General features: G+C 40.4%; 1 protein-coding gene across 2 annotated transcripts in view; it reads right to left on the bottom strand.

Moving 5' to 3' along the window:
* Nucleotides 1–4,012: 4,012 nt before the first annotated feature.
* The window catches only part of WDFY4 (WDFY family member 4), a 111,485-nt gene continuing 100,603 nt past the window's right edge, over nucleotides 4,013–14,894 (bottom strand). For both annotated transcript variants that reach the window (XM_015866825.3, XM_032445416.2), the window contains exons 58-63: nucleotides 13,809–13,967; nucleotides 10,780–10,959; nucleotides 8,486–8,668; nucleotides 7,713–7,800; nucleotides 5,421–5,532; nucleotides 4,013–4,423 (exon numbers count right to left, since the gene is read on the bottom strand). In XM_015866825.3, coding sequence (XP_015722311.2) covers nucleotides 4,357–4,423; nucleotides 5,421–5,532; nucleotides 7,713–7,800; nucleotides 8,486–8,668; nucleotides 10,780–10,959; nucleotides 13,809–13,967 — 789 coding nt within the window. In that variant the 3' untranslated portion in view covers nucleotides 4,013–4,356. The remainder of the gene's footprint in view (nucleotides 4,424–5,420; nucleotides 5,533–7,712; nucleotides 7,801–8,485; nucleotides 8,669–10,779; nucleotides 10,960–13,808; nucleotides 13,968–14,894) is intronic.

Genomic DNA, 14,894 nt, shown 5'->3' with positions numbered 1-14,894 from the left:
TTTTTAACTTCCTCTTCTGTGCTGTCTCTGGACATATTTGACAGCAGATACAGTATACAGCTAATTACAGCTCCACATCTCTGAGAAATTAAACATAGATCCATTTGGATTATCCTCAGGAAAAATGAGACTTCATATCACTACACTCATCCCAAGGCTGAGAGGTAAGTGAAGAATCCTGGCCTAAGTGCTCAGATCAGAGGGGATCAACAAGGTTGACAGCCAGCTGATATTATTCTATATCACATCTATGCCTGAAATAGTCTGCCCTGCAAAGTCACTCTGCTTTCACTAAAATTTGTGCCCTTCAAATCTCCCAAGCAAACATAACTACACTCATTTCTACCCCTATTTCTTCCTAGTTTACTCTCAAAGATCAGTCAGAGAACAGGAGAGCTCTATCCTGCTAGGGAACCAACTCAAAAGCCCAAATGAGTAAATCATTGTGCACATGATGACAGCAAATGGCAAAGGCCACTTCTATGTATCACTATAAAAAATAACATTAATTGGGATGCTTTGCAATTTCCTGTACAACCCATAATTAGGTTAGATAAGAAACTAGCAGTGTCTAAGTGCTATAAATGTCTAAATTAAGTTATTTTGAAAGTACCCAGCACTTTGACATTTGAGAGTTCAGAGTAATTGCAGTATTGAAATAAAATTGCTTCTGTTATTTAAAAGGTCATTATCTTCTTCGGGTAGATATATGAGGACTATTTTCCACTCTACTGAGCCGTTCTATTTGGTACAATTAGACCTGCTTGAGTAGATTTCTAGTGGGCCTCCTCCCACTTATCATAGACCTAGCATTGCTCAGGGAAGGGCCTGTAAATATACAGCCCAAACATGGAGTATATATTCAGATCATAATAGGGTTTAGAAGAGTCAAAAGCAGCCCAAAGCTTCAAACATACACCCACCAGGAACACCACATGATGCTGTACTCTGTAAGACAGCAACTTAGTCCTTGCACAATCAAAGTCAACAAAAATCAGGCTACACGCAGAGGACAACCTCTTAGACAGGCAAAAGCTATGGAGCAAATGAGCATATCACCTTCCCAACCAAAATAACTCCTAGGTTGGCAGCAACCCCAGTTACTTCAATGAAACTACTGGAATCCGTTGTTTATAATGCATGTGGTCTCACCGTAAATAAATAAGTGCCTTTTGCTTGTTTACCAACTGCAACATTCAAAGGCAGCAACTTATATTACTGCACTTTGCATCATAATTCAATTATTCCAGTACTGTCAATAAAATAAGAAGGCAGAGGTTTTAAACACAGATGCTGGCAAAGGAGATGCAATGTTACCATCAGTATTCACTGCATCAAATGTACTGCTTGTTGCCAAGATCCTTATGTTCTCCTAAAACTCACCTGGTTCTGGACTCCAGACTCCCATAAGACATTAGCATATTGCTGCTAATGTTTTTTATTCATATGGTTCTCAAATACTACCCTTGTAACAGGGATATGACACCTTGAATAAGATGATATGCTTACCAATTCCCCCTTGTAACAAGTTTCAAAATCTGTGGATGAAAAGAACCTGGAAGCACTAGCACACAGTGAAAATCATGTGAAACTTCCCTGTGTGAATTACAGATAGGTTTGCATGAATTTACCAAAACAATATTTGAGCAAATACATTTCCCCCCCCCCCCCCCCCCCCCATGAAGGTACAAAGGATCTTCAGTACACAGACAGTCCTGCAAGTACTGCTTAACTACCATTTACTAGCCAATAGAAAACAACATAAATCAGACAGGATTCAATGCTCACTGTAACAACTATGGAATCCAGAACAAGGAGGCAGCATGGTCTGTGCTATAACCAAATAAGTGCAATTGAAGCATTTAGGTTTCATGGTCCCCAATTAGATTAAACTGGTTTTTAAAGTCACGTAAATGTTGTGCTGTTCTATATTTCACTTCTTGATTTACCTAAAGGGCAGAGTTATTTTGCATTTTGTATCCTAATACAATTGGATTTCTTTTAAAGGTAATTCTCACCCCAAGCAACTCACCCCTTACAAAAGTTGCTTCTGAGATAATTACAGCGCTTTAGTAATGCCTGCATTGTGCCACTTACAGCAGCAATGGAGTTATGCTGAAAGCATTTGCTGTGGAATTGCTCTACCTGGTTATTTTTTAAAACATATTCTAGATCTTCCAACCCCAACATCCCATTAGCTATTAGAGAAACTATTATATTCTCCCAGATTAAATATCCTTGAGTATTAGAACAGGTTTGGCTCATGAAGACTTTTGTTCTTAACTTGATGACTCCCATTCACAGACACACACACATGCACTGGATTTGCTCTGTGATCCAAAACAACAGTTGAGGCAACCTGATGTCTCACTGAAGATCTAAGAAAAACAACGTAAAGTACACGGAGATTAGCCAGCTATATCCATGCACAGTTAATCTGCACCTTCAAGTGGCCTCTTCTTATGCCTGACAAAGCCAGGTTGCTATGTAGAGGACATGTAACATTAGTACTGCTGTGTGGGCAGCAAAGTAGTTTCTGGAGCCAGCACTAAGAAAGAGAATGTCTGCTGTTGGCAAAGACAGGCTAGACGAAAATACAAAGGGAGCAGATAATTAGGAAGCCATCAGAATGTCTGATAGGTAAATGAAAGCATGGATAGCAAGTTTTTTTCATGGCTTTTAATTACCTTTACAATGTTTCAGCACAGCTATATTCCCAACTGAAAGTAGTCCAAATCCTGCTGTGTAGACAAATCACAGTTTACTTTCAAGGAGTGCAAGGAGAGGGAGAAAGCTAAAAGGAGTGTACCTAATTGTTGAATTCTCTGACAATTGATCTTTCTCCAGTCCTCAAGAAAACTGGGCATGACAACAGGGTTATTTGAAATAATGCTGGTGAATTTGTGTCTACTTCCAAGTGTACGTTTTCACCAAACACAGGAAGATTGGTATTGGAGTCATCAAGTCATGCACTTGAACCTGGGATGTCCTCTGTGTAGACATAACACAGCCTTCCTCATATGCCTGCATCAGGAGCTGATCAGTAAAATCTACTCTAGATTCCTCCTAATGAGGCTTACAAGTTTCTAAGCACATACGGTGGTTCTTCACGTTCCTTGGTCTCCTGCTGTTCAGCACAGCACACACATGGCTTCTTTCCTGCAGCACTAAGCAGTCAGTGCAGTAGAAATCATGAAACTCCCATGGCTCTGGCTGTCCAAGGGTATGTATGGTGGCATGAACACACAGATCTTTATGGACACAATGTCCTTTGCATTCATCCAGGCTCAACCCTGATCCAGTCTGTGATGTTCAGGAAGACACTTTGCCTAACCGGTTTCCTCACGCCTTCCCTTAATAAGCTAAGAGATACAACTTCTTTACCAAAGCAAGACAGAAGAAGTGATGGGAAAGGGGCAATTATCACTAATATAGCTCCCTCAAATTTGTTAATAAAATATTAAGGAGCTTGCTTTTTCACACTTCCTCCATTTCGACTAGTAACATAAATCACCTTTATATTTGTTCTATTATGTCCTCAGCTTTCTTATAATACAAAAATCCACTTCTACCACACAGAATGATTATGAAGGTAAATCCTGATACTGATAGCCAAAATAGCATCACAACACACCCAAGAAAGGAGGCAGGAGGGGAAAATAAAGAAATATTTATCAGCTGTGTCAGATCACTGTGAAAATAAAGTCATTAATTTCAAAATAAAGACTGCTCCATGACATTTACAGCTGCATTGAATGAAGGCAACACAGTCTAGGATCTAAGAGTTCTTACCTTCATTTTGCAGACAAAATACCTTTCCTGAAGGCACACATTCATTTTCTTCATGCAGATTCAAGAAGGAGGAATGGCAGGAAGAGATGTTAACATACTTGTACGTCAGTAAGAACAAAGATTCTGCTACAAATTCAGTTAACACCAGTTTGAAGATTCAGTAGTTTTTGATCTCATGATTGTAGAACTAGAATTGGTTCATTTTACTAAGCTACGTTGCTTTCAGCATAAATCAAAAATACTTTATTTGCAAACCATTATTTGTGAACAACGAAGCGTTATGCCAAATTCAGTATTTAAAATAACATTTAAAAGACAGAAGTTTTCCAAGGACAAATACCACAAATTCTTACTGTCTGTGTGCATGTCTGTCAGTGTCTTTCCCACCACTTTGGAGTCCTTTATTTGATTTGCATTAGAGCTGACTGCACTCTCAGTCCAACAATTCCTTTGAGATTCAGTCCCCAGCCATGTACTCCAGATGTCTGTGACTCTTTCATGCTCTGAATGGCATTTTTCTCCCCATTCAAAAGGCTGAAAACATAAGTTCCTGACTAGTTCTTCCTACCCATCCACAGACCAGCAGCAGATTCTTCCCCATTCATCACCAACTAGAAGTTTGGAGGAATTTCTTGAAAAAGAGAGAAAAAAAAAGTGTTTAGGAATAAGAAGCAAATAGAGTAAGACTTTCTCCTCTCTGTGCAGCAATAAGGAGAATGCAACAGGCAGGACAGCAAGTAGTCTTTCATGTTAACAAAGATCTAGACTAGACAAAAGACTGAGCTTAGAAATAGACCCACATTTTCCTGAATGTCATGAGGTTCTTCGTAATGATCAACCCAGATCAGGCGCTTTTAACCTCCTCTGATCCAGAGAATCTTTAATTGTTAACTAAATCACCAGGGCAGCTTCAGAACTCAGACCTGTCAGCATATTGAAATCTTCGCTGTATGCAGATCAGCAACACCTTCACACCTTTCATACATATAAGTATCACATGAAGAGCTCTACCTCTCGGTATAGAGAATATTGAGATCGTTTTAGCAACCATCAAAATGCCAGCACTTCTGGAGATGAAGAGACCAGCTGTTTTACAGAACATTACAACATCATGGGGTAGAAGAGAGCAACAAATATTACTGCCAGATGACACTGCAGGAGGGGGGATTGAGTAAACTAAAATACTGCTGGCTGTGCAAGCTGAGTTTAACTGCAAAGTTATCCTTTTGCCAAAAACTTCCAGATTACATTTCTGTTAAGGAGATAGCACCTCCAGCAATTCCTCAGACAGGGTTCTTTCTGTGGTACAGAGACAGTGTAGCATCCACTAATCTCTCCAACTATTCTACTCAAAAGCTGCTGCTGCTTCTGAGCTGTCTCCCCTCTGACTATTGCCAGTTCCAACACCCTTCATGTAATGCTGCTAGCCAAGGCCAGCTCCTAGAATGACTGAATCTGGCAAAAAGCAATTTGAATGAAAACTAAAAAGCAACCCCCAAACCAAAACTTGCAAACAGAACAAAAACAAAACACAAACTTTGGAATGAAATAACCTGAGAATTTAGGACAGAAGCTGACACATTGCTCTCTGCCAGGCATACGCTATGATGCAAAGGACAGAACCATACCTGGATACAGTGACCGCTGTCACTGCTGGGCTGTTCTTACTTGGCTTTCCAGTCAAGGCAAGGCTGGGATTCAGTTCCCGAAAGAGAACAAGATGTTTTCCACACTTGTTACCTGTTGTTTGGTTTTTAAAAAATAAATATTTAGAAAGTACCTGGGGGGCAACGTGGAAGGGATTGTTATTATTTACAGTCAGCAAGTTGTTGAGAATGAATATATTCAATCCCGGCCTGTGCTGTTGCAAAATAGGCCCATCCCAATTTAATTTGTGGCTATGATAGTTACATGTGCTGACGTGTGGCTGTATCAATTGTGTGCTAAATTGGATTTGTGTATTATTGCTTTCTAAATTGCATGCCTAGTTCAGCAAAATTGTTCATCAGTTTTCACTGGCTCTATGCTTAATAAGATGCCCCACAATACCTTGCTGCCAGGATATAATACAGCTCATAATTGCCTAGTAAAAAGAAATTGCATAAAGCCCCGTTATTATCAACTTATCTAAATCTGCGCATAACAGAACCAATAATTAAATGCTGAGAACATTTCACATACACACACATACATACACAGACCTAACAACATAATTCAATCCTAGTTACTTTAGTCTTCTTAATGACTTGTGTTTTGTATTAATTTTATTTTCTTTAATGCACAGAATGAGATGTGGGAATACTCGGCCATTTAAAATAATTCTGAAATCATCTGGATACTTTTAAGGGAGAATGTCACAGCGCTGATCACACTTCAGCTCTTCAATAAGGGATGCTGTTGCTGCATGCATCTGAGAACATGCTTCTTTACTCTTGTGTGAGAACAGGTGCGTGTACATACACACCAATGGATGCCTGGTTAAAGCATATCTTTCTTTATGATCCTCCACTACAAATGCACAAACAGAAGTATCATGCTGTGCTCCCATAGGCAGCTTTTTAAGTCCTAGCTTAGAAAATTGGTTAAGAAGATCACTTTTTAAATTTTATTATTTTTAATAGCAAAAATCACAGTTTGACAGACAAAAATGACACGATTGTATTTGAGTAAAACTAAAATGGAAATATCTACCACAGGGAGTGAAGGACAAGAGTCTAGAAAATTCTTAAAATTAATTAGGTGCTCCTACATGAAAAAAGAATCTGCAAAGTAACTGCTGAACACTACAAGGATTCCAAAAAGAGTTGAAACCTGTGCTTTGACTTGCAGCAATCTCTGATTAGAGACTGCAATGAAACCAAAACAGCCCAGCTACTGCAGGCAGACTGCCTCACATCTGGCATCTCTGGTGTTCTCACTCCTTCCCTAGAAGCATCTGGCTCTACCTACTCTCAGAGATGTGACAAAAGGCAGGATGGGCATCTGGTCTGGCATTTTCAATATGCCTCTGTACCTATAAATATTTCTGCATCTCAATCTGAGTACTTCAGATGCCAAGTTCCACAAACAGCAGTTCTGAAGATCTCAGTGGTAATGTGCAATTAGTGCATAATATCTTTGTGCAGATGTTAACATCTACAACTAACTTCATGTAAACTGTATGCCTAAAACTGAAGCTATAGAGAATGTCTAACGTAGTTCAGAGCAAATAAGTGGTGTAAATTATACATGTTAACAACACAGCTTTTCTTTTTTTATTTTAAATGTATTGTGAACAGAAGCACGCTGTGCTATTAGGACATGCCTTAAAAGCTCCCTGGCAGGCTTCAGCTCCTGCATTTGTTAGAAAACAGAAGTGTTTGCCTGAGTTGTTTTTAATACCAGCCAGTACTGTATAGCACTATCACCTCGTTCATTTTGGCTCTGCAAGAACTCCAGGGCATCAGTTTGGCACTGCTTTCAATATACAGCATCACACTGCTGGAATCCCACTGGCTTGGATGAACTCTGACCTCATTTAAGGCAGCAAAGACAACAGCCTGCCTGCTGTGACTTCTCAGCCCACGCTGGTACAGGCTATCAGTAGATGTGCTAAGGAAATGGAATTTACGGAGCCAGGATAGTTCATTAGCTTCATGGGTTTATGCAGAAAGATAGTCTGTCAAGCTTAAAAGAACCTATGAAGAACCTCTCAGCTTCATCAACATATGATTTGTCCATGAGACCAGTGGCTCAGGTCCGTTCTGTAGCTCTAAGGCAGTGCAGTGGCCACCCACTACTGTTGCTCATACATTCACACTGTATGAGCCCCTGAACTGTCCTAGTCACACCACTGTGCTCTCACACCCTCTTTTTTCTCACAATAGAACAAGGCCTGCAGTAAGTCACCCTTCAGTTCACAGCCCACACTATGGTCATACCTGGGCTGCTTGCCTCTCCCACGGCTCCTCTCTGTGAGCTCGGGCCAGCAGCTTGCCCTTGACTGGTGGTGTATTCAGTCTTCCACAGCTGTGCCAGCCAAGAGGGGAAAAGGAAAATAAAAACGGATTATAACAGAACTATCACATGAGAAACAGGGCTGTTTTCTTCCTATTAAGGGCTGAAAATTGGACTTTTATGGTCTGAACAGGACTTGGCAAGGTTCTCTCTCTCCTACCACTATGTTACAGTATGTCACACTGGAGAAAGGTATGTAGGGAGCTGGCAGGGCTTCCCAGCAGGGCAGTAACCTTAATCCCAGTCACTCAGGAAGCTCTCCCACCAGACTGGAAGCAGAACCAGCAGAGAACTTCTGCTCCTGAGAACATGATTTCATAAACCAACCTGTGAACCAGCTCTCAGAAACTATGGATCCCAAAGGGCTCTGCAGTACTGACTTATGCAAAATTAAACCTCAGTGCTTTTCTCACTTTTTCCCTGCAAAGAACTGCTTCTGGTAGAAACACAGATATATTTCTGATAGGCAATAGCATTTTTGCTTTCAAAAACACACCAGGTTGAAAAGTGTATTTTCAAAACTCTTCCCAAATGACAGACATGCCTCATCGAGGAGGACAAAAGTTGACTCCAGTTTTCAGTTCTATTACTTGTGCTGCCCTGTTGAGAAAGTGGCATGGGCTTTTAGTAGTTCTGTCCCTCCATTCAGGTTTACACTGAATTAGGATTCCTCCTTTTCTCATCCCTGGCCACCTACCCTGACCACTCCATCTGTGCTTCCTGTAACGATGATGCTGCGTGTATCCCAGTCCATCACTTCAGCAAAGCAGCAGCAAGCAATACAGCTCTTGGGGTTGCAGGTGGTGTTAACACTCACAAGAGGCTGGCCATTGACTGTCCACAGGTGGAGGTAGGATCCAGCACAGGAGGCAATATCACCCTGTAACAAAACAAAAGGCAATGCTTTCAAGATCCTACACTCATCCTTCTCACAGGAGGGCAGAGGTAATGGATTTAGGATGCAAATCATCAGCAAACTTTTGGTACAAAATGGGGAGGCCTTCACATATTCACCAGAAAGCATTTAGTAACTTGGATTAGAATAGTAATGCCCATTCATAAAATAAAAGCAGCTGGATGACATTTTGAATGACACTTCCTTTTGCAAAACACTTTGAGGCTATAAAATACCCACAGAACCTTGTGCCCTCCAATCTACTTCCACTCTCCTGTAGTCTTGCTGGTTCTAAAGCATTTAATTACTAAGCACTCTTTCCTTCACATCCTCATGAATAGGCAAGCCTCAGCACCCGATTCTCCACTTTTGTGCTTGCCAAACTCTTTCCACTCTTGACTTGCCAGTAAAATCTTAGCTTCAACTTTTGATAAAAATACACAGACATGTCAGATACAGATCACCTGATGCTGTGTCCAAAAAGAAAAAGAGAAAAAGGAAAAAAACAATGCCTCATTTCATGCCAACCACAGATACAACCTTGAGATACATTTCCTATAATTGGGCAGGGGAGGACTAAAGGAGTTTCTCAGTACCATTCTGCAGTCCTGGGCACACACCACAGCCAAGCACAGGCTGCACAGGGTTACAGCACAGCGGGCTGCACCAAGATAACTGTCCATTAGCTTTATGTCAGGCAACCAAAAGAATCCTCTCCTTGCCTATCAAGAAAGACAATTTTTGAGAATGACAAATGATTTGAAGAACCATATAAAAATAGGTAAGCAGAGAAAAGAATATGGAAAGCTAACTGCTATGCTCTGCCCTTACCTTTTAGTCTGCACACAGCCCAGCTGAGCATCAGCTGATCCCCAGCTACTGCTAGGGATGGCAACTGTACACAGTCAGCACCTAGTGTAGGTTCTGGGCCAGAACTAGAGCTTTTAAATCTTACCGGTACACAAATAAAAGTTCTCTTAAATAAGGACAAAGCATTTACCTCCTTAGCTGTGAAGCCTTTGGTGATTTCACAATCTTCCTCTGCCCCTCACAGGGAGCTTAATGTCATCGCATTTTTATACTGCTTTGCATTGTAGCAATGACCAGCTCAGCATTCAGTGAGCTGTACACTGCATGCAAAAAACATCTTTGTGACAGACTTTCATCTTTTCTGTCAGTGAAGGTTCATGGTCTTACCAGTGACTGTACAGAAGGAGCAGATACACACGTAATCCCTTAGAGCAAGTAACTTAGAAAACCAAAAGCCAATGCTGCAGCTTTAAGTAATTAGTCATCAGACTGTATGGTTAGTAGAGCTCTAGTATGGCACAGGTTAAGTAGAGAATGTCTTCTTAGTCTTACTGCTAGATGCAAGATCAAATTGCCCAAGCAGCTGGAACCCTGCTCTAGTATACTAAAAGACATATAAAAGACAAAAGTGGAAGCAACAATCTTGGGTGGTAGAAGGTTGGGAAAAAAAAACACCAACACCAAGAGTGTTTACAGTTCAAACCCAACACAGAATATTTTCCTATCAGCGTGCACGCAGTTGCAGCCAGGCCACAATAGCATTTTTTCCACTGCTGGCAAATGCAAATCCAACCACTGCTATCAGCAGCATGCTTCTCAGCTGATGGTAGGAAAGAAAAAAAAAACAACCAACCTAACAAAAACAACACAACACTCTCTGCAAGGGTGTAAGAAAGTTGTCAACTGAGGTGGCAGACTGAGGTCCAACAGGTATTAGCTGAACCTGGTCTGTTGCCTGAATGTCAGGAGAAATCAATGGAATAATGGAAACAATGAGGCTATGGGTAAGCCAGATCCAATACTTCACACTCTGTAAACTAGAAGATTCTTAATCCTGCTGCCTACCTATCCAAAGATGCTTCTGCATAGCTACTCAGTCTAAGATGTTGCTTTTAGTGCTCCCCTCTCATCATTAAGAACACTATTAGCAATCTCAATAGAAAGGAAAAAAAAAAAAAATCAATGTATTAGACTCAGGATGTTTTTCTGTTGGGAAGAGTACCCATTAAGTTATCATAAAATGTTCATGGATGCATCAGAAGAAAGATGATAAATGAAGATCTTACTGTTGAATTGTTGATGGCAACAGAAGAAATACTCGCCCCGTGGGCAGGAAGCTGGGTTATGTCCGTCAGATGGTTCAGGTCCCAAATGATGCAGGTTCTGTCATCAGATCCACTCACAATGATGCTGTAGGTCACAGACACAGCAAGGCAGGTCACTGCCTGAGAGTGCCCATACAAAGCCTAGTGGGGGAAAAGTAACCAACAAATCAGAGGGTGGCTGAATTATTAGGGAACCACAGTCCTACTGCCATTTACTTATTAAGAGCAAGTGACCCAGCCACTTTCTGGAAAATCGAAAATGGTATGAAGTGAAAATCCCGAAGTATCTTACAGAATTATTCTTGTCTACAACTTGTAGTTCAGGAAAGTTGAGTCCCCAAAGAGATTAAATGGCTTGTTCTAAGCTGCCCAGTGACTCAGATGGAACAACTGAACCCTGGCTTACATTTCTGAGTCTACCACAGTGGTTTGTGTGCAGGAACAAATTGTCACCTTTTATTTCAGTCAATATTTCAGTCTTAAGCAAGTAGAATTTGGACCTGAGAATTATCACTTTTCAGAATTTAGAAAATATTTTAACATAAAACTTGTCAAATGTCAGTGACCTTCCCATCCTTTCTCTTTTTCTGAACAAGCAGTAACATTTTTCCAATTTTAGTTCAGAATAAAAATTGCATTTGTAGGAGAATTTTTGCTTTAAAAACCATACACTTCTTCCTCTCACATCAATCATTAATCCAGCACTTTTATTTTCTCCTGTTTTCCAGGTATCAGAGTCATGCAGAATACCTAGTTTAACTTGAAACAAATTTGTAATAAATACACAAGTAAATTACATTTTAAGTGATTTAATGTCACAGAAGTCATAGACAGAAATATGCTAACGACAGTTGTGTAATGCAGCACTCTCAAGTGACAACAGCATTTCTGCTGCATAATCACCAGTGACATTAAATTCTGTAGGGCAGAGAAAGACTTTCACAACTTTCCTAAAAAGCCTTTCAGGGTTCAATTATTAACTGCCTTACTGTGAAAAATCAGAGCCACCAGTTTTATTGCTAGTTTTAACAGTAACTGCATACTCCCTGCTGACTTTCGCTACATGACATAATTACCAGATCTTCAGGGTCTGTGTCAGAGAGCCTCATATCTCAAATAATTTTTGCAAACACATCTCATACTATTCCAGCCTGTGACTGTCAGACTGAACTTTTGTTGGCTAGCATGCGCTGTTAGTAGACAAGGTTATTAGGACAACAGTATTAAAACATAACACAAGGATATGGCTGAGCTGCAGCAGCCTATGATGTACAGAAAGTGTGTTGCAATTGCAAGGGACAAATTTCTGTTTGTAACTTATTCCATTGAAGAATACTGCCAATTTAAAATACTGACAAAAATGGGGCTTTCTCTCCAACAGTGGTCCTCAGAGATCCTCTCTACAGTAACTTTGGCAGTAGAACGGTCTGTTTTACAAAGGGCTGGGCATAACCTTATGCCTGTGTTCAAGAACTAAACAGGAGCACTGCAGAAAGGGCTGGGGTAAGGCAATATCAGGGGCTCCAGATTTCCCCTCCCTTCCTCAGAAGGATGAAAGGAAGCATACCTGCTGTGACAGCATCCATATTGCCAGACAAGCTATGCTTCTATGCAAATTTTAATCAAGATTTTTTCCATTTTTAACTCAGGAAGACCTCCTGCTTGGTGATGAATTACTTTAAATGCAGGCTAAGTGTGGAAAAGAAATATAGATTTGAACTCAGCTAAAAATCTCAGCTTCAATCCACTGGTGTTTCAGTATGCATTAATGCAAAAAACAGACAAGTGCTGTCTAATATCTCATTATTCCTCTGTGAAGACTTTGGGGAAAAAATGAGAGGCCTGCGTCCACAGTAAATTGACTAATATTAACAAACAAACAAGAGGATCAGCTTCACTGCAGGAATGCTCGTCCATCAAAATTAAACCAGGCTGGTTTAATTTTAATTTTAATTTTAATTAATCCAACTTAACTGGCTGACATGGGCACAACTACTCCACAGTTATGTTCAGCACCTCCCTGGCAGGTCTGCACAGCAGATATGGCACAGCTGGCCCAAGGGCTTCTCCAACCTGGTGGTTAATTTGGCCGAGACATTCTGGGGGTGGGATTGCATTGGTTGCTACACTCATGAATACTGAGGGAACCAGTAAATAGCATGGATCGATACTGAGGCTATTATGCTCAATCTTCAGTATTCCACAAAACTGTGGAAGCAGCCCCTGCTTGAGAGGAAAAAGTGACTTTTTATGGTGAAATATACTTTCTGCACTTTACTACATTCCAAACCAGAATGTGTCAGTCCCATGAGACAACTGGTAAGTGAACAGCATCCACTTTATAGCACATCAGCTTTACTTAAGCAAAGCTCACTCTCAGGAAAGATGATACCTTTTTCTTTTCTTTTTTCTTTTTTTTTTTTTCCCCTCAGAAACAAACAAAACAAAAACAAACAAACAAACAAACAAAACCACCACCAAAAACAAACAAAAAACCCAGCCCCCACAAAACTCTGAATGACATGAAAGCAACACATAATTCACTGGAAATCATTTAGAACCATGGTACAAATTTACATCTATCCCAGTCATCAAAAACCAAAACCTTTGCAAGTAAAGAAAAGGAAAAAAATAGATACAACATTTGTCACTGTATGACCTCATGCCTTTTGATGGACTAATGGGTAATATCAGATTAGTCACAGTGGAACACATCAAAGGCAATTCTGAATTTTCTTTAACAAAAGAGAAAGGCACTGTACTGAAGATAAAACAGAGCCTCTTTACTGAGTTGCTTGAAACTCAAGCAGATCCCCAGATTGATATAATTTTGATGGTTGTAAAGATTACTGCTTAAATTTTTTCTACTGCTTTTTCTTCCATTACTATGTTCATCTCCTGTCTTGGAATACTAAGCAGAGTGATTAAAAAGATCATCACTGAAGAGCTTGTCTCCTGTTTTTGGTTTCTTCTAAGAGGAAGTCTCTCACCTGTCTCAAGTGTAGACGTTTCACTTTGTCCTTGACCAAAGAAAGTTCCCACACACACACAACTGAGCTCGTTCCAGATGTGATTAGAGTAGTTGCTGAAGGACACACAGCACAGAGGCACTTTCCCCAGTCTGCCATGCACTCAAATGTAGTCATGTTCTGTATGAGAAAGCAGCTGTCAGACAAATACTCATCTGGTGATACTATGCATTTATTAAATGCAGATTTCATTTTCAGAACTCAACCTCTTTGTCTTCAAACAAAGGAAATAAAAGCTCATCCCACATCTGAGCTGACAACACGACCGCAAATTATGTACAAGGGCTTCTCCAAAAGTAACACCTCCTGTTTTATTCTGTTGGCCCACAATGTCAGATGTGGATGTTGGTGCTATGACAGTAGATGAACCCCTCCTACCAATATTTCATTACATTCTGATGCCATGTGACAGATGGCAGCAGAGAGGCAGCCTGGCAGAACAGCATCTGACACAGAAGTGGGTATGAAGCAAAAGTTTGGAATGGAATTCTTCTACCCAGGGAAAAAAAAAGTACTCATTTACAGTCATAACTCTTGCTGAATGTTTATGGAGGCCAAACAGTGGATGCCAGCAGTCAGGCAGTGGGAGGTGCATTTCAACAGTGGTGAAAGTGACGATGGGCAACCTCTGCTGGTACAAATTTTGAATGCAGTATGGAGATTCTCATTTTCATCACCAGCTAATGATGGTGATCATGTTGAAAAACAGTGTTTCGCAGAGAGAAGTTGCTTTATATGTTAACTCAGTGTCTTAGGACACCAGAGTTCCAACCTCTCACATTACGAACTTCCTACATGGCCTCAGTCCTCACTCTGCTACCATATAGTGACGATGAGCAAGCATACAATATCAAAGCTCAGCTTTTACAGCCACTCCAATATTGGAACTAACAGAAAAGTCTTTGTGATTTTATAGGGCACAGACTGCAAAATAAATCTCTTTTTTTGTTTTTTCATGTCCAGTGACTGTGGGTATGTCTATAAAAACATAACCATGTGGCATACACTGGTACCCAAGCTGAACAACATACTTTTGGTATCCAAGCT

The sequence above is a fragment of the Coturnix japonica genome, chromosome 8, assembly GCF_054131305.1.
Source record: "Coturnix japonica strain WE chromosome 8, WE-NBRP24, whole genome shotgun sequence".
Taxonomy (NCBI): Eukaryota; Metazoa; Chordata; class Aves; order Galliformes; family Phasianidae; genus Coturnix; species Coturnix japonica.
The sequence above is the reverse complement of the archived record's forward strand: the minus strand, read 5'-3'. Positions and strand labels throughout refer to the sequence as shown.